This window comes from Diabrotica undecimpunctata, chromosome 11 (assembly GCF_040954645.1).
Source record: "Diabrotica undecimpunctata isolate CICGRU chromosome 11, icDiaUnde3, whole genome shotgun sequence".
In the NCBI taxonomy this organism is placed as follows: Eukaryota; Metazoa; Arthropoda; class Insecta; order Coleoptera; family Chrysomelidae; genus Diabrotica; species Diabrotica undecimpunctata.
In genome coordinates this window covers 32,840,499-32,861,618 of record NC_092813.1, presented here as the reverse complement: position 1 = coordinate 32,861,618, position 21,120 = coordinate 32,840,499, and the positions used below count along the sequence as shown (strand labels likewise).

Genomic DNA, 21,120 nt, shown 5'->3' with positions numbered 1-21,120 from the left:
CCAAACATTGACTTTGGCATAAGAAACATTGAAATTTGATTGAAAGAAAGTTAAGTCACACGAAGTGTTTAGATATTCAGAAACGTTAGGATATGCCACTGCCAGAATAGGAAAATTCCTGTTATGCCAAAACAGAAATATCACATATTTTTTGTAGCAGCTCATTTTGATTGTAAGACTGGCATTTAAAAATAAATTTTTCAGCTAAAAATAGTCGTCTTAAATGTTAGGGAGGTTCCATAGATTCGGCTAGAAGTTTCTCTGTAGGTGTAGATTTAAGCGCACCTAGAACTAATCGCAGAGCCTTATACTGAAGGCGGTCTAGTTTTTTAAGAAGACTGTTTGTGGCAGATCCGTATAGAAAGCTTCCATAGTCTAGAATGGATCTGGTGTACGCACGATAAAACATTAAGTTAATCTTAGGGTCGGCACCCCATCGATAGCGATTAACTACTTTAAAAATATTTAAACTTTTCTCACATTTCATTAAGCACTTGTTAATGTGTTCGTCCCATGTTAACTTGGTGTCCAATATAATACCAAGATAAGTGTAGTGATTTTGAACGGGTATACTTAGGCTGTTAAACATAATGCTGGATATAACTGGTAAACGATGTCGCGTAAAAAATACCACAGCTGATTTCTTCGTAGTAAGTTCAAACCCTTGTTTAAAGAAATACTCTCTTGCGTCACACATAATCGTTTTTATTGAGTTAATACTTTGTTGGTATGAATTATTCACAGTGTAAAAGCAGAAGTCGTCTGCATATTGTAATATATTGCATTTAATGCCTATACTGTGAAGATCTATAGTGTATAGATTATACAACGAGGAGCTAAGGACAGAGGCTTGTGGTAGACCTTGATGCACTACTCTCGGGCCAATCAATCTATAATTACATTGAATGAATACCTGTGTATTAAAAAATAAGTTTACTAACACATATGAACATAAAGGTGGAATACCTATGTGCTTTAGTTTTTCAAATAATATATTTAAATTGACGTTATCATAAGCCCCTGAAATATCAAGAATTATGGCAGATAGATAATTATTATTTAAGTAGGATAATTGAATATCAGTCATTAATTGAGACACACAATCCATAGTCCCTTTATTTCTACGAAAGCCATATTGACACACTGGGAAAATATTTTCGTTTTCACACCACCATTCTAATCTGCTTTTCATAATTCGTTCAAATGTTTTAAGCAAACAAGATATAAGAGAGATAGATCTTAGGGCAGTACGCTGGTTTACTTTGGGTATAGGAATAACCAAGCATTGTTTAAGAGAATCACAGTTGTCTCCTTTAATTAAAATATTGTTGTATAATTTGCACAAATAATGTATGGCAATTACTGGCAGGTTTAATAGCATGCTATAGTTAATGCCGTCAATACCAGGAGCTGTATTTTCAGAGCTCTTAATATTTGTTTTAAGTTCGTCAGCTGAAATGGGGGTTAGTAAAAAGTGATCATTAGTGGAGATGCTCGGCATAAATACTGGTAGATGGACATAATCCGGAGATATTTTTGTAAAAAGACTTTCTACTATGTCTTCATCATTAGCGGTGTACTTTTTCTTACCTTGAATTTTGTTTACCCTTTTCCAAATCTCTGAGGGTGAAGTGCCTAATAAGTGAGGAACAAAATCGAGCCCAACTAGATTTGGCTTTTGAGCGGAAAGTGCGTTTACATACAGCTTCATTCCTCTTGTATTCATGAAAGTCTAAAAGGGTAAGATTGGATTTATACATTTTAAAAGAATTTTTCCTCGAATTCGAAACAGTGAGACATTCATCATCCCACCATGGTGGCGTTTTGAAAGATTTGGCTGAGGGTTTGATAATTTTAAAAGATTTCTTGGCTGCAGTAGTAATAGAATCTAATAAGAAGAATATAATTTTATTGGTTTTGTTTTTATTTGATTATATCTGAAGATGCTCTCTACAGAATCTCTAAATTTTTCCCAATTTGCATTAGACATTGACCACTTAACTGAAGATGTAAAGATTGTATTTTCAAATTTCATATCATGCACAGAGAGTCTAATGGGAAAGTGATCGGATCCATAGGTATCTGAAAGAACGGTCCAGTCAAAGGCTGAACATAAACTAGAACTTATAATAGTAAGATCTACAACCGATTTGATATGTCCTGGAGGAGTTGCTCTAGTAGTCAATCCGTCATTTACCACAACTAGATTAGGAAATACATCTAAGGCTTCTACTAATATATTACCATCGGCGGAACATAAATTGGATCCCCATAATCCATGGTGAGCATTCAAATCTCCGGTAATAATACAATCATTGTTCATTTAAGAAAAAAGACTAACGTCAATCAATCTTAATATTTACACCACAAACTTCGAGTTAGGATTGAAATTGTTAACAAATGAAATGGGCTCATAAATAATGTTATTTGCTAAAATAATGGCAACTCCTCCATATCCCTTACTTCTACTTTTATTAACTACATTAAAATTATTGAAGCAAACGGTATCAGATGGTTTGGACCAAGTTTCTGATAAAAGAGCTATATCAACACGTTCTTCAAAAAGTAATTGATTTAAAGAATATTTGTTTGCATTTAGCGAACGATTATTCCACTGAATAATTTTAATGTTTTTGGAAGCCATTAAAGTTATGTAAAAATGTTACCTATAATATCTTTAATTTTATTTTCTAATTTAATTTCGTAAATTTTAAGATTAGATTCTATATTTGAGGAAGAATTGCAATAATCCTGGATACTTTGTTGTATCAAATTTTTGAGTGAAGCACTGAGCTGACTGATAAACTTATTGAATTCATTAGGAGGTTCAGGGTTTCCAAACTGAAATATAGATCCCGAACAGAAGCTGGTCTGGTATTCTCTACGAATAGGAGGAAAATTAGGAGTTGTATCACAATTTTTTCTTTTTTTGGGTGGACTAACTGTAGGGGGGGATATATGCTTGTGAGTATTATTATTTTTGTAAGCAGTGCTAAAATTCGAAGGCTTAGAAGAAGAGCTTTTTAATGGAGGGAAGTCGGTGTCACAGGTAGTTAAGGGTGCAAATTTGTTTTTTTTTTAACTAAACTGGAATAACTTGGATTTTGAATAGCTTTTTCAGCTTATTATGATAACCAGACTCGTGGTTATTATTTTTACAATAAACGCAAAATGCATTACACTTATCGGGGCAACCAATTTTATCTACATTACCGCATTTTTTACATCTTTTTTTTTACTTACATTGGGTTGTTGAATGACCATATCGAAGACAATTAAAACATTGTATAACCGGACTAACATATACTTCAACCGGACATCTAACTTTATTGATGTAAATATACTGGGGAATTAATTTACCCTCAAAGCTAACAATTACCATTTGTCTAGGAACTCTTTCGGATATACCATTATTTTAAATTAATCTAGTCATTCTATAAACTTTTTTAATAGGAATATTAGACTTAATAGTGTTGAACAGTACATTTTCACTTAAAGTAGTATCCACTCCACGAACGAGACCTTTTTTTTCTGTTAAATAATTTGGAATATATGCTATTAGATTACTTTTTAAAAAAAAATCTTCAGTAACTAACTTATTAGCAACAGAACCTGAATCTACTGGATTTTAATACGGTTTTTACCTACACTAACAATTTCAATAATATTTTTATCATAATTAGATAACGAAAGTAGTTTCTCTTCAAGTTTCATTGGATGCAAATGACCTATATTTAAATTGATATGTTGAACAAATATAAAAAAAGGACCATTATCATTAGAACTAAATCGATTAGATGAATTAAATTCCTGACTTTTTTGAATATTTGTTTTAGCTGAAGTCGATGGCAATCTTTTCTCAATACCGTTTTTAATATTATTTGAGTATTCAACCTGAGAATTACAATGTAGTTATAATTACGTCATTCCCATCTGTAAATTCAATGTCCTCTACACCAGGATCTGGTGGATCTTTCCCAGAAATGCCATTTTTGCCCGCGGACATGACGGGGCACGGCATTTAACAAAAAGTATATAAAAAATTTTCACTTACAGTACAGTTGACAGAATAACAGAACTTAAAATATAAAGGAAAACAAACAAAATCTGCTAAACACTCTGTATTATATCTTGAAACACATTCTGCACTTCACAACAGATCTAAATCGAGTAAAATAAAACTTTAGAACTACTTAAATATACAAATTTTCCCGAGGAACTCTTAAACGCGTCCAAACACTTTGACAGTTATTTGACACCATCTGTTATACCACGGGAAATTACAATATATTCTACAAATAACGAAAAGGAATTTTTACTAGAACCATTTAATATTACTGAATTAGAGTATGCACTCAAAAACAGAAATAATTCTAAATATATAAAATAATAAGTGTAGGATTGGATAATATTAAATATCCTATGATTCAGTTTCTTCCAAAAATTGCTAAACTATTTTTATTGGATATATTCATTGACATAATTATCAATAATTTAGTTATTCACCAATTTAAAGATGTAATAATTATTCCTATTCTCAAACCAGGAAAAAATCCCAATGTATTCGAGTTATACAGACCCATTTCCCTGATGTCTTGTTTACTAAAAACATTAGAACGAATGATCAAACATAGACTGGAATGGTGGTTGGATAGGAAGAAATTACTTCTAGACCTTCAATTTGGATACAAAAAAAGATGTGGTACTATAGATGCTCTTGCCACATTAGTAACGGACATTCAGGATACATTTTCCAATAATACATACCTACCCACAATATGTTTGGACATAGAAGGTGCTTATAATAACGTTTGTCTGGACATTCTTATGGAAAAAATTATTAGAAATTTTTATATACCAGCTACATTAGTGAAAACCATTCTCAACTTTTACACTTGCAGAAAAATTTATTTGAGGTCAAATATCAGTAAACTTATAGGTCCTCGATATAACAACCTAGGACTTCCACAAGGGTCAGTTTTAAGCCCTTTATTATTTAATCTATATACATCTGATTTGCACAATGTCTCCCTAGTAAATAAGTCTTAATATAATACAATATGCTGATGATTTTCTTATATGTTAATCTTCCAAAACATACGAAAAGTGCATACAAATTTTGGGAAAAATGAACGACTACTCCAATAGCTGGTTTAAAGAAAATGGGTTCGAAATAGCACCAAGTAAATCTAGTATTATGTATTTTCACGAGGCATAATCTTCCAAAAATAGACAAGTTAACAGTGAACAGTCGGGAATATAATTTCTGTTCTTCAATTAAATACTTAGGGATGATTCTTGACCGTAAATTAACGGTAACTTGAAAGTTACCCATTGACTTCATGTTAAATAGATGTAATAAGGGATTAAATTTCCTTAAAGCAATTTCTAAAACTTGGTGGGGATCCGATGTAGAAACTGCGTTACTTTTTTATAGATCGTATATAAGATCAATCATAGATTATGGATGTGTTTTGTATCGTTTAGCAGCTAAGTTAGTTCCCTATATCCTAGGGAATATAGACGTGTTTCAAAATACAATATTACGGATTTGCCTAGGTACTATGAAATCAACTCCAACCAATTCGTTATATGTTGAAGCACTAGAATTTCCACTCAAATATAGAAGAGAATATCTTAGTCAAACATTTCTGATTAATATTCGTCATAGAAACCTCTCTCTTTACTGCAGTATTAGCAAACTTAATAATGCAGATTTAAAATAAATATTGGATCCACAAAAATTCCCCTCCACTTTGTGAAGCTTTTAGAAATCTCTCAAATTGCAATAACACCAACTCATACACATATGATAATTCAAACTTTGAAGAAATTACTCTTTTTTGCAAACTATTACGGTAATTAAACCAAGGTACCATGTAAATACTGCAATTAGCTACAATATTTTAAGGAATTTATTGGAAAACTGGCCAGCATCAACAGTTATTTATACAGACGCATCAAAGTCTTCTCTTGGCACTGGATGCGCTTTTTATATTCCTTCAAAAAGTATAGAAAACATGTTTACTCTGGATCATAATTTTTCAATTTTTACTGCTGAAGCTATAGCAATTTATGAAGCATTAAAGTATTTTAAAAATTCCAATGACAACTCCGCAATAATTGCATCTGATTCTTTGTCGGTTCTTATAGCCATTGAGACTATATCTTTTCCCAAAAAAAACACAAATATTTACATCTAATCTTCTAATCAAAAAAAATATTTTTGAATTACATCAGGAACAAAGAACAGTTATATTTTTGTGGATTAAAGCTCACATAGGGCTTGAGCATAATGAGTATGTAGATATACTAGCTAAAAAAGCCATTGATTCTGGTGCAAAAACAGGTTATAAGCTCTGCATCCCAGATTTATTTGTAACAATCAAGAATATTGTAAACAATCAGTGGAAACAAGAATACCATGAATACAGTTAACACTCTAAATCACAATATGCACTCATACAACTCTCAATCCCGAGTGAATTTTGGTTTAAAAATTACTCTTTTCCACGTAGATACATTACATCTATTATCAGAATAAAATCAGGACACGCATGTTATCTGGCTCATCTGGCAAAACTTAAAATTGTAAATTCCAATTCATGCAAAGTTTGTCAAAACGAAGCAGATTTAAACCACATTTTCTTTGAATGTACAAAATATATAAAACAAACTGACGACTTAGTAAAAAATTTAATCAACCATAAAATCCTTCCACCCTATAACATTTGTTACCTTTTGTCATTAAATAACAAAAATGTATATAACTACTAAACAGAATTTATTTCGAAAAGTAACCTCAATTTGTAAGTTCAGTCAAAAAAATAGTAACCTTTGTTTTATCCCATTTGTTTTAAACCTACTACCCGTAACCCTCTCTAGTTTGTGTTTTAATTTAATGTCTTGATGGGTCCCTAGACGAGAAGCGAGTAACCATGTTTGCTCCATGGATAACCAAATAACCAATAATAAATATATTGTGATAATTATTTTCTTTTCTTTCCTTTGGGAAGAACTTAAAAAAGTTTTGACTGGCTGAATGGCATATGCCTATGCCAAAAAAAGAGATTTTTAGGGTTTGGAAGAGCTGTTTGGGCTGTGTTAGTTTTATTTCGACGATCGTTTATTATGGACCAAGTTTTTTTGCAACATTTTAGATCTTCCCAGACGATTTTGATAGTACATTTTTTTAGCTGTTTGATAAATTTTAGATAAATTTCTCTGTACTTGTTGATATATTCAGTGACAAAGACGTTGTAGAAAATTTCTTGATCTACAGTAGTGTACATATTCTTGGCTGATATAGGGATATTTTGGTAATCCAGGTTTTATGATGTTTTAACTGAATTGTAATTAAAGGAAATGCCTTATAAAAAATGCAAACAAGTCTATCTAAAAACCACTGAAATTATAGTGAACGTACACAGAAGGAAAGTTCCACAAAGAAATCAAGCATAAGTTTTGGAACTTACGAAAATTCTCAGCGCAAAAAATCCTACCTAAACGTTGGGTTCTCGAGGAGGGCTTGTTGAGAGTGTTAAACTTGGTATATATTGCTTCATGATAAGCTAGTCTTGCATTAATAATTGTAGAGCGTACATCAAGGGGTGAGAAATCTGAGACAATATAATCAATTATGGTAAATGTTCTTTAAGTAATTCTTGTAGGAGAATTAAGGTGCATTATTAAACTATAAGATTTGAATATATTGCCAAAGATAGTTGGGTAGCACAAGCAACAGCGTAATTACTATTTAATTAATCGCATATAATGTTTCTGCTTCTATTGGTCAGGTCATCTAACAAATTTAGCAGGTTCTGAAAAAATAGTTCAGTGGAAGAATCAGGTGATCTACAAATGCAAAGAATGTATAGATTAAGATTCTTGTTATAAACTAATGAAAACTCAAAAAAGGCTTCATTCAACAATTTTAATTTTTAAACCAATTTTTTTCCAATACTTAAAATAGCTAGAAAAACATTCGCTGCGTACTGTTTTCGTATACTGTTTTTGTCATAATCAGGGATGAACAACACGTGGCCCGTTAAACATATTTATACGGCCCGCCAATCACATAGGCAGTACGATACAAAACATGAAGAAGAATTCAAAAACTTTATAGAACAACTCTGGCTAGATAAGTTTAATCAAATGAAGAAAAGCTAGGGAAAACAACCGACTATTTTTAAAAATTAAGCTATTTTATCAAATACGACAGTAAAAGTTAGTTTTGGTATCAGTCAAATACTGGCAAAAAAATGATACCCAATGAGAGATGATAAAAGACTGCCTGACTGCTGTTGCAGAAATAACATTTCCTCGTCAAATAAATATTATTTCAAACATTAGTTTATTAAGATTCACCATTGCAAGGATAATTCAAAACTTGTCCGAGAATATAACAACAATGCTGCGTGAATGCATTGCAAAATTCAAAATAAACAAACACTGTTCTTTGGCACTTGATGGATGTTGCGATACAGCTTCTTCGTCTTAGAGTGCCGTCTTCCTACGGAGGTTGGCAATCATAATGGCTATTTTTATTTTTGAACTTGCTGCTCTAAACAAATCAATCGATATGCATTGATACCAATCACCTGGATTCTTCAACCATGAGTTCTGCCTTCGGCCAACAGAATCTTCTTCCTTGAATCTTTCCCTGTATTATGAATCTCCAAATTTCATATTTTGGTCCCCTCATCATGTGGTCTAGGAATTCCAGTTTTCTGATTTGTATAGTGTTGATTAGTTCTATTTCTTTACCAACCCTCTCCAGTACTTCTTTATTTAAAATTCTATCAATCCATGATATTTTGTATACTCTGCGTTAAAACCAGAGTTCGAAAGCCTCGATTCTTTTTAAATTGCATTTTTTTAATGTCCAAGTCTCAGCTCCATATAATAATATTGAAAATATATAACAGCGAATGGTACGTAGTCTGATCTCCAAATTTAGATTTTTGAACGTTAAGAGTAGCTTTATTCGTATAAATGCTGATCTGGCAATCTCTATTCGCCTATTTATTTCTGCAGTATGATCATTGGTTTCATTGATCAAAGTTCCCAAGTACTGATATTTTTCTACTTGTTCTATCACGTTACCATTGATTGTCAATAGGTGATGTATATTTTGTGGTCTTTTTGTAATTAGCACGTACTTCGTTTTTTTAGCGTTTATAGTAATTCCCATCTCAGGACTATTCATACATAAGCTTTCGATTAGATGTTGTAGATCTTCTATACTCGTTCCTATGATCACAGTGTCGTCTGTATATCGTAAGCTGTTAATTAATTCTCCGTTAACGGTAACTCCCACTTTGATATTATTGAGGGTGTTTTGGAAAATTTCTTCAGAATATAAGTTAAACAAAAGTGGCGATAAAACACATCTCTGTCTAACTCCTCTACAGATCTTCATTTCTTCTGAGCCTATCAATATGAACTATGGCACTTTGGTTTCAATATAATGTTTGCACTATATTTATGATTTTACTGTCAATGCGCTTGTTCATAAGTTTTGATATTAGTTTTTCATGTCTTACTTTATTGAACGCTTTTTCGTAGTCAACAAAGCACAAGTGTAGATCAACGTTTACATCCCGACATCGCTGAATTAATATGTTGATGGCAAATAGTCCTTCTCGAGTACCCATTCCATTTCGGAACCCGAACTGCGTCTAGTATGACGCATAAGGCTCAGTGTTTGATAATCAGAGCTCTTTTGCTGCTTGTTTTTTAGGGATCGTTATAAATGCTGACTTTAGCCACTATTGTGGTATTATTCCCGTATTGTACACCATGTTGAATAAATCTGCCAATACTTCCATGTTATATTCTTCTACTAGTTTTAACATTTCTACTGGTATTTTATCTAATCCAGCTGTCTTATTATCTTTATAGTTTTTGATAGCATATTTGATTTCATCTATCGTGATCTTCTGTCTCTCTAAAGGATTTAATTCTTGTATTTTCTGCATTTCACCTCTTTCATCTTGGAAGAGTTCTCTAACGTATTCCTCGTCTTAATTTCTCTGGTAAATCTATTAGTAGTACTTTTTTTGTCTTTTATGTGTCCTTGCTGTCTATTTCGACCCATTCCAGTCACTTTTCTTATTTTTTTGTGCATATTCTCATATCATATTTTGTTTCTAGTTCTTCTATCTCTTTACATTGTTTCATCAAATAGATTTCCTTAGCTGTTTTGATTTTTTCCTTAATTATTCGTTTTATTTCTTTATACTTTTGTGGATCTTTTTCTTTATATTTCCTTCTTTCTTCCATCTGTAATAGTATTTCTCCTGTCGTCCACTGTTTTTTAGCCTCTGACCTATGTTGTATCAAACTTTCTTGAGCTGATTTCAGTAATGAGTTTTTTATATTATACCACTTTTTATTTACATCCATAATTCGATTGTTGCCAGTTAGTGTTTTTTGTATACAAACATTCACATTATTTTTTAATTCGTTTTTTATTTCTTCGTTTTTTAGCATTCTTACATAAATTTTTGGTTGTTGTTTTCTGAGTTCAACTCTTTTTAATTTTATTTTCATATCAGCAACTAACAGCACAACTCGCTATATTTTTACGTGGTATTAACACCAAATTTATTATTACCGAAGATTTGTGTTCATTGGTTTTAACGCAAGGGACTACAACCGGCAAATACCTGTACGATGAACCAAAGTCTGTATCGAAAAATTATTTAATGTTATAAGAAAAGTTTATTTGTATATCGACAGACAGAGTAAGAGCAATGTCAAACATGTATGTAGGAGTATCGGGAAGGCTATTTCAAGACATTAAGAAGATCACAGGAAGAGAAATATTCGTTACCCATTTCATAATACACCAGGAAAATTCGTATGCGAAAAGATCGAGTTTGCCACATATCACAGTACCAATAATTAAACTAATCAATTTTATAACATCGCTCCCGTTATATCACCGTGAATTTAAAGAATTGGAAACTAAATATGTCGACGTGGTTTTTAATACCGAAGTATGTTAGCTTCTTACACATACTTCGACAAGACAACTTTAAAAGTGAAATATAATTAATCTTGGATATGAAGGGATTTGCCTTTCCTCATTTTGGTAATAAAGAATGGATCTGCGATTTTGGGTTTCTTATTGACATGACTCATCATCTCAATAATCTTAGTGTGAAACTTCAAGGCAAAGGAAGTATATATAAAATTTGAATGATAAAATTCTGGACTTCGAGCGCAAATTACAATTATGGAAACAACATCTTTTGCAGAATAATGTGTCTCATTTTCCACATTATTTTAAAAGAAAACGTTACTACTTCTCAAAAAGAAGCACAATATATGGACATTTTAATCAACGAATTTTAATTATGATTCCACATATTCAAAGCTGAGAAGACAGCCGTTTCGTCAGTTAATAGCGATGTGGATACAGTTCCCGAAAACTTTCAAATGGAAGTGATTGACGTGCAGAATAATACCGATTTAAAAAATGTATTTTTCTCAGTAAACATCGATTTTTTTTATAAATCTTGTGTGAGCCTTGAGAAATTTTCGCTTTGACGAAAAATGTAAAGCAAATGATGTCTTTGTTTGTAAGTGCGTATGTTTGCGAACAATTATTATTTTCCACCATGAAATTAATCAAAAATGACCACCGATCAAGACTAAGTGATGCACGATTAAAAAGCTGCGGACGTGTCGCTACCTAATTAATATCGGCTGATATTGATCAGCTTATATCAAAAAAACAATGCCAAATTTCCTGTTAAAATTTCTGTAAATTTTAAATTTACAAATTCACAAATTTTCTTCCAAAAAGTAAATTTTTTTTTCTGTTCTTTTCTTGTTTGTTTTTATTTTGCAATAAATTTTTATATCAAATCTTTGTTTTAATTTCATATTTTTTCATACTAATGTTTATTTGAAAAAGTTTTTTAAATTATTAACAGGTTAGGTACGCATACGGGCCGCGTGGCCCATATCATTTATAAGTAACAATTGCGTAATTATTTATTTTTTTGTTATATATTTATAGTAAGAACACATTTTAGGCAAAATAAGTTTTATTGCCATAAAACAAAACGTAATAGAATTTTTAGAAAAACAGCCAAGGCAATAGAATTTTTTACAGGCATCACATCGACGGCTCCTAAGTATACTGAGTCAACTGCTAGAATAGTAATTGATGGAGAAGAGCAATTTTGATAATAATTACGATATTTCGATTTGTTTTTAAGCAAACATATAGATTTTTTTCTGTGTAAATACAATGATATAAGACCTTTTTATGTGTGTAAAAATTATTTTAAATTATTCACTTAATAAAAAGATCATGCATATACACCAGTATACATCGTAATATTATAATGAATATTGGATCAACTACCAGTTACATTTATATACGCCGTTTTTATTAAATGTGGTTTAAAATGAATAAGATAATTATTTTACACTGGCTAGAAATTTTCTTACCTTTTCATAATATTTTAAAATAAGTAGGGCTGTTGCCAAGTTATTTATACGATTTTGTTTAAAACTTGACTTACTATACGAGGTAAATAATCTTATAATGTTAAAATTTGGATACCTACTGGTCTAAAAGTAAAAATAAAAAAATAGTATTACTTTTGGCTTTAATAAAAACTTAAAAGTTTATTACAATATTTCTTTACAATAAACAATAGAAGTCCAAATGCAGTTATAAACAAAAATCAACAATTTTTAACAAAAAAAGACCCTAAACTAATTATTATTTTTAGGTTAAGTAGGAACTTGGTTTATTGCAACAAGTTGGTATAATAAAAAAAAATTAAAAATAATTCTTTAGCATAAGTTAAACAATGTAACATCTACAAAGCATCAACCTCAGAACTTAATTAGTCTTCATCACTTTCCTCTCTATTAGAATTTGTTACTAATAAATGGTTAAAAAATAAATGGTATTCTTTACGAATTACCAAATTTTTACAAAGATCCATTAGATCTTTATGTTTATTTTTGTCGATGGGAATAGGTTTGTCGTAACAGGTTTTTATGTCATTAACATCAAAATTAAACTCTTTTCTTTTTCGTGTAGCTTTAGTGTTGTTCACGCAATCTATCCATTTGTAAGTATTATCTTGATAACTTTATTACCGACAATGGTGAGTAATTTATTATACGATTAGCGTCATTGTGAGGGACGTCATGATTTTCCAGTTTCTGTGAGTAATCAGGAACGTTGTCGTCCGGAAAAGTGTCAGAGTTATATGGTAAAATTTTTAGTAAAGATTCAGGATAATTTAGATCAATATCGTCTAGTATTGATAGCTCCTCTCGCGTGAAATGTACACCAGCAGGCCAAGGAGACTCTGGATCTGGAAAATGAAAAATAAATATTGCGTTTTATAAATAACGCAAAAATTTTCATTATATTTTTAAAACAATCTATATTTGTTATACAATTAAAGCGAGATCATTAGGATTATGAGAAAAAATTGACAATATTTTTACAACTTTTTAACCAATCAAAATGTACTTAAGTATCATAATAATGTGATTGGTTCAAAAAATGATTAATAAAAATCAGGTATATAATCATCTGTCAATTTTTTGTCATAATCTTGACGATGCACCTTTAGTGGTTAAACAATAATTGTAGATTTTTTTAGTAATATAGTGGAATTTTTATTATTATTTTTATTTTCGCGTTTAATTTTAAGTAACTTTAATAGATTCTTTTAAGTGGCGGTTTTAACAAAAAACATCAGTTATGATAATGATGAAAAATAATATAAAATAATAGAATCAGCTTGCAGAAATTTTCCCGTAATTTCAATACGCATTAAAAATTTTAAATTTAAAAATGTTAAGGTGTTCCATTTAAAAAAAAAGGAAATAAAAAATGTTCTTTATTTATAGGAACCATTCAACAACAGAGATAAATTACTTTTTTGGTTCGGCAGTAACAGGCTACACAAAATATTTTAAAACAATTCTATCACAAAGTTTTAAGATGTCCACACCATCTGTCTAGTTTCTCATTCAGAGCTTTCTGTAGGTACTACTTGGACAAATTTCCTTTTACAGCTTTTCCCCTAATTTTAAAAAGACATTAGAAAATTTCTGCAAATATACCCACTTAGTTATTTCAACTGATTCAAGTACAATCTATGAAAAATACTTCCCTATCTTAAATTACACCAGTATACGAAGTAAAGTACCTTTAAATGAGCTTACAAAAATATAAGAGTAACTTACCGCTGTCATCCATAATCTGAACATTGATATCGGTGATATTTTCAGGTTTTCCGTTGATATCGGTGACATTTTGTATTTCGTTCATATCGGTGACATTTTTAGGTTTTTCATCAATACTGTTAAAATCATTTTTAAGTAAAGTCAATATTTTTCGACCCCTTTCACCCTGCATTTTACTATTTTAACTCACAGTTAATAATAAAACACAGCATAACACTATTTATAGTTTTAGTAACGAATAACTAACACACCAATAACGTATCGAACCTTCGTTCATCGTACACTGAGTCAACAGACACTTGTACCTTGGATGAATCCCTCCGGATGCGGCGTATACAGGTACCACTGTACTTAGCTCGATATATCGTTGCCCTAGAGTTACACTGTTGTATGTGTAGTCAATCTAGTTTTGAGAAAAACGGAATACAAAATTTTGATGGTTGTAAATCTGGCCCTTGTAAAAATAAATATTTAAGATAAGTACAGACGTAAAATTTGGCCACAATGTGTCAAGGTTTTAAGCAGGGCCATACTGAAAATTAGGGTTTTCTCCAAAAATGTGGATATTAAAAAAAAACATACAACTATGTTATACTACTGAAAAAGTTTATTGCTGTAATGTTTATTACATACAACTTTGTATTTTCAAACACTTTTTAAAAAACAAAATTTTAATTGTATTTATTGCAAATAAATAAATTAAAGTTCCTCAAAAATATATTATAACATTATAACACTATAAACAAGTAATAATAAACAATTATTTTGGAAAGATAGTCATGTAATAATCTTTATCAACTTGAGGCATCCATCTAAACATACTTTTTATAGCTTGTATTTTTTGTTGCGGCATTGATTTATTTAGCGATAACCGAGATGGGGGTTGCATATTAATACTACCAGCTGCAGCTCTTGTAGGACGAGAATCACGAATAACAACTTCCTCCCAATTTTCATGTAAACAACTAATTTTATATTTTACCTCAAACACAGATTGTGTAAATTTCAAGGCAACAACCTGACTAAAGGGAATTGATTTGTAATTATATGTAGCAGCACATGTTTTATAATCTTTGAAATCATTGTTTTTTAATTGCAGTATTTTATACGGCTTTTTTGAATTTACTTTTAAAAGAATTCGTAATAGAGATACTGGCGAATAATACTCTGATCTTTTTAAAATCCGTTCTATACAACTGTGCACAGAATCTATTTCTTGGTTGCATGAATGGCCGGGCGTTGAAAATTTCATTGTAATTGTATCTATGTTGGGATGATCTTGGATAAAAAGAGAAATTGCAACAGACATGATAGAATTCCTGTTCTGAGGGATGCAGCTATCGCTCCACAACAACAAAGAAGTTAAATTTGGATTATCCAAAAATACTGCTTCCAAAATTTTTTTCAGAGCACTTGCCAGATCGTTACCAGTTCTTCCCATTAAACCCTCGTGCCACAAAGAACAATATACCTGCTTTGTGCTTGATAGTATTGCTGTCAGGTTGTAAACGTTGAGTTTGCTTTTATAGTAGAAGTTGCTGACTTCAGCATGTGGACAACTTAACACATTTTGCAGATCAAAAACTAGAAATGTAGTCTGAGTCTCTCTATCCTTGTTTTTATTCTCACGGCACGCAATTTTATTTTGAATGTGCCTCTCAAACGCCGATTTCTTCTCCTCCGTTAAAGTATCATTTTGCGTCTGAACCTTCACCTCCTCACACAGATCACACCGATCTTTTTTAGGGACGTGAAAGTGTAAGTTATATTGATTAGAAAATGTACTGCGATAAAATGATTCCTTAACTGGTTGTTTACTGGAAGATATACAGACTTCAGTGTAGAGTTCATACATTTTTTTAATAGTAAGTGAGGAGTCTAAATACTGACGTTGTGAGTCTACATGTGGGAACGACTCGATATGCATCTTTACAAAATTAACGTCTTCTTCAGGGACCCTGAATTTTGTATGTTTACCTTGTGCCGGGACATTAGGTATATTGGATATATCTTTTTTCTCATCTGCGGTGTATATAGGTGTTTGACTTATGGCTAGGGTAGTTAGGTAAAAAGTCTTGCACACCTGAATTAGTTGACTACCGACTTGGAAATGATACGTAAATGTGTGTTTTCTTCTACTGTTTTCTTTGCTTTTGTTCTTTCTGTGACGCTCAACACTGTATATTTTGGTTGTGGTTAATATAAACAACCTCTTCCCAGATTCATTTAAAGTATAATAACGGTCAAAAAGGCTTTGTCTCTCACTTTCAGATATCACTTTTTGACAGTTATATAAACATCTATTTAGACAATCTTTCGTGGTTTTAATTCGTTTGGCTGGAATAATTTTATTCCTTACTGACAAGTACTCCTTTCCGGCTTCATGGTCTGCCTTTCTAATGTTGCACTTCCAGGAAGCTGGACGTCTTTGCCGTTTTCTTGTCAATGTTTTAGAGATTTGTGGTATTTTGTTGTCTTCAGTCTCAGCAGTAACGTGATCTACATTTTCATGCGCCTCATCACTCGACTCTTCAATTGAACTTGAAGGCTTGTATTCTTTATCTTTGTCAGAATCGTACTCATCCGAATCAAAAAATGGTGGTTGGGCATTTCTAAAAAGATAAAAGATATAATCAGAACTAAATTCGTAAATCATTACTGGGTTTATTCTTTGATACCATTTTTCTCTTGGAAAATTATATCTATTAAAAGAAAATAGTTCTAGGCAATCATTAACATGGTGCTCATTTAGACGTTTTCTCTGAAAATTAGTTTATTTACAATTTAAATAGATAACTGATTTATTAAAAATATACCTTAAATCCGCCAGTGTTTCATTTTCATAGTCGATAGTATCCATCATTATTTTATAATAACTGGAATCTGCAAAACATAAATACATAAATAACATAAATAATTGTTAGCATAAAGAAAAATAACCTCACTTTTTGAATACTCGAATATTATACAAAATGCAATGAAATGCATGCGTAGGTATATCACACAGCATTTATATTATGTTTATAGGGATACGTTAGAGAAGGTTTGTATAATTTCATTTATAATTGCTTTCTACAACACTTAGAGTTTTATAGAAAACTTACCTTAGTAAAACTATAAGCTCCAAAAACATAAATATTTTTAATATCACAAAGTTGTATGTGACTCATACACTTATGTTGCACAAATGCTGCGTGACACAAGAGTGTAAGTGACACATACAACTACGCAACTGCAAAAACACAGTTTCACTTCCATACACTCTTGTATTTCTGGTTGTCTACATCGCCATAGTTAAGATACATCTCTGTAACTTTAGAAAAATAAAGTTTAATGAACATACAACATTGTTACACTAATATCTCGGAAATGAAAAAATTGCGACATACAATAATGTAACTCTAGGGTGACGATATGGCTTAAAATAATTAATGAATCTGCAGTTATACCAATTGACGCCACTTTATCTTGGCTATTTTTTTAAATTTTCGATTTTTTTATATACCTGTCTATAGGCAATGGATTGTTATGTCCATAACAACAAAAAATGCAAAAAACCTTAATTTGTTAGTTGACTCAGTATACTTAGGAGCCGTCGACATGTCAACGAGGTGTTGTCTTGCCTTCCTTTCTCTTATACCATTTTTGCGTAACAGGTTGTACATCGTCTTCTTCCTGCACGACCAACATCGCCGAGTTTGTGACTATTTTCCATTATGACTGGTGTGACAATAAAATCTCCTAACAGGGCCCGAAGTAACTCTTCCTTGAATTTGGTAATAGTCATGCTTTCATTGGCAATGCTTTAATACGCGATATAGGCATTTATAAGTGCTGCGCTAGTCAAGAGCTCCATCGATAATTTTCTGTACCATTTTATTCCTTTGCGTAATGGCGAATTATAGCTTTTCATTTAATCTAATATATCAATGAAGCTTTTATATTGTGTGCTTTCTGCTTTGTCACCATTTCGTCAGTGAATCTCGCTTATCCCTCCACTTCTATAAAAAACGAGGTTCAAATTACTTTGTTTAGCTAATATACATTAAAATCGTATGTATAACCACCTTCCAAATAAAGTTTGAATAATTTGATCCAAAATTTATGCCTCTTACTGGCAATATACTGCTTGAATTTTAGTCGCCCTTGTTGTTTCACTAAAATGCACACGTTTTCCTTTGAAATAATGGCTGCCTTAAATATATCCTTCAATTGGCTAACCAAGGCAACGATTTTCTGCAAACGGTCATCTGTTGTTACTGAATTATCGTTGAAATGCAGCGTTTTTTGCAATAACTGGAAGCGAGTCCTTGATATTACTTTTTTGACATTATTCACATACAAATCATTCTTTGACAAGTACGAATAAAAAGATAGAAAATGACATAATCCCATCCATATAACTATACCCAAGAATCGTTTTATTTCGGCGACATCAACATTGTGCCACGCGGTAATACGTGCGCTTTTTTTTATTGGGCACTATTAACACTGTAGGGCATAACGATTTGTTTCTTCCACCTAAAAATTAAAAAAAAAACTAAATCAGTAGAACAAAATAAATTAGATATTTGCGATTAAGGATAAAAGACTGTCGTCTACAAAATACTCGAAGAATTGAAAGGGCGATTTGTTATAGAATTTTTCGTATAATAATTGTGTATGAAAACCTGCAGAATTATAGTCTTCAAAGTAAATTTCTATAAATTTTTACTGTTGATCGGCCTCCAGACAATAGCTTCATTTATTGCATTGGATACTATCGGTTCTTCTAAAATTTTCTATTCGGAGACTTCAGAATGTTGGGCAATGACAGATTCTATAGCAGCATCAAATCAACATGCTCTCCGAAATTCGTATATTCTTTTTCTTTACTGGTGGATGCCGATACATACAAAAACGCAAGCCACGACAATGGCGCCTTCGCTTGTTAGATTTCCGATGTCACGTTATCAATAGGAATAGACAAGTCAAGGTGTGATGCCACGTTGGACTCTCATAGGCATTTTGTGATAAAAATCTTGCTGGTGTCCATGAAACTCCAACGTACACATTTTGAAAAATGAAATTTTAAACAAAATTCGCATTTTAGAGTGTTAGATTTTGATGTAAAAGTTAAGAAAAGTAATAAAATATTTTTAACACCTTCGCTGCGCCACCAGTTGAAAAAGACTGGTAACTACGTTTGCAGAAATTACGGCTAAAAATAATTACATGTATTTCTATCTGGCGAGAAACGTACAAACGAAACGCGTTGGTAAAAACTAACATTATAATAGGTACCTATATTATTGTCTGAAAAAGATCTATCTAATAAAGGGATAATTTAGTACCAGTTGTATTCGAGTGGTAACGCATACAAGTTACTTATTTTTCATTGTAAGATTTCCAGACGAATTCATCTTGTGATTAATTTCATTTGTAATTACCAGTTTGGTTTAGTTATCTCGGTCGAGACATAATAGTGTTGTAAATATTTGATTAAGAATTGAGTAAAATGAGTGGTAGAATTGTTAAATTAGTAAATTTGGCTTTTCAAAATGCAACTACAAGTGGTAGTTGTGTAGACCCCAATCAGAATTTTGATTGGCACCAAGAAAAAATTATAAATACTTTGAGCGAATCAGAGGAAGAACCCTTTAGCAACCATTCGGACTATGATTCTAATAATGCTCCTTCTGAATTCTAAACTAATTCAGATAATGGCGAATATAAAATCAGTTCCGCGAAAACATATACGAACTAAACCCGAAGGGCCTGGTACCAAAAAAAGGCGAAATTGTATGGAATGTTACAAGAAGCTGAGAGAAACAATGAAAAGTAAAGAAGCTGATAAAAAGGTTTAAAGTTACTACATACTGCAGCATATGCGAGGGAAAACCGACATTATACCATGTTTTAATTTTAAACATAATCCATAAATTTTAAAAATTATTCTTACTAATAATAATTAGCATTTGTTATTTTTATATTTTATGAAAAATATGTATTTTGTTCTCAATAAAAGTTTTGGTTTGATTTTATTTAAAAATATTATATGCACTTCTTAAAAATTTCAATTTTTGCTTTAACAAAAGGAATATTATGGTACTGATACAGTTTCCAGCAAGTTTGTCCTATTCCTTGTATGTATACAATTATTACTACATATAAATGTTTAAAAATTGACAGATGGATCTCACATTTCTTAAGAACTACCAGTCTATTGCGACTGGTGTATCTAAATGCAGAATTTTACAATTACAACATTACAACAATTACAAATTCAATTACAACTGGTAAGCATACAAGATAATAATTGAATTTTTCGTAACTGCAGCGAAGGTGTAAAAAAAAGTGATCGGTCACGAACGAAGACATTAAAATTTTCAATATGGTGGCACTTAACCTTTTAATTAGTACTTCTTTATGTATGGCACGCCGAAAAATTTTAAAATTTAAATTGGCCCTTTGATTAAAAATGTTGCTCACCCCTGGCATAAATGGTTGATTTTGGTATCTTCGATAAAAATTATATTTCCTTAATTGCCTCTGATTTAGAAAGTTCAGAACGAGGACCGTCGTAAATATGTTTTAGCATACGTTTCACAAAAAAACGTAACCGCTAAAAAATTCCCTAATGCAAAACACTGACGTAACTTTTGTGGAGTCAACAACATGTGTCATGTATCTCCACCACTTATTAAATCATAAATTTCGTTCGTAAGAAATACCATTGATAATCAAACATACATAATGTCACGTATTTCATTCGATTATCACTTAATTGCTTCCAGTAAATATTTATTATGTTTATTATTTATGTAATAATTTATCTACACATTTTTGCACTCTTGCGTTATGGTGCAAATTAGTAGTAATTTTAAGCATTCGATTTGGAATTCA

The 21,120-nt window shown here is 31.4% G+C and overlaps 1 protein-coding gene across 1 annotated transcript; it reads right to left on the bottom strand.

Moving 5' to 3' along the window:
• Nucleotides 1-226: 226 nt before the first annotated feature.
• LOC140452865 (uncharacterized) lies at nt 227-14,407 on the bottom strand. Its single transcript, XM_072547198.1, has 5 exons — nt 14,236-14,407; nt 13,158-13,352; nt 1,955-2,295; nt 1,262-1,732; nt 227-913 (listed from the first exon to the last, which is right to left on the bottom strand). Exons 1-5 carry the CDS (start codon nt 14,405-14,407, stop codon nt 227-229), a joined length of 1,866 nt encoding a protein of 621 aa, XP_072403299.1.
• Between the last annotated feature and the right edge of the window lie 6,713 nt (nt 14,408-21,120).

Coding starts and splice junctions, on each gene's coding strand:
- LOC140452865 (XM_072547198.1), bottom strand. CDS start 14,407: ATGCAGGGTGAAAGGGGTCGAAAAATATTGACTTTACTTAAAAATGAT. Junction 2,296..13,157: donor CCCTCACAATGACGCTAATC/GTATAATAAATT, acceptor TTATTACCGGAG/ATTTGAATGCTCACCATGGA. Junction 914..1,261: donor TGGTTATTCCTATACCCAAA/GTAAACCAGCGT, acceptor TTTAATACACAG/GTATTCATTCAATGTAATTA.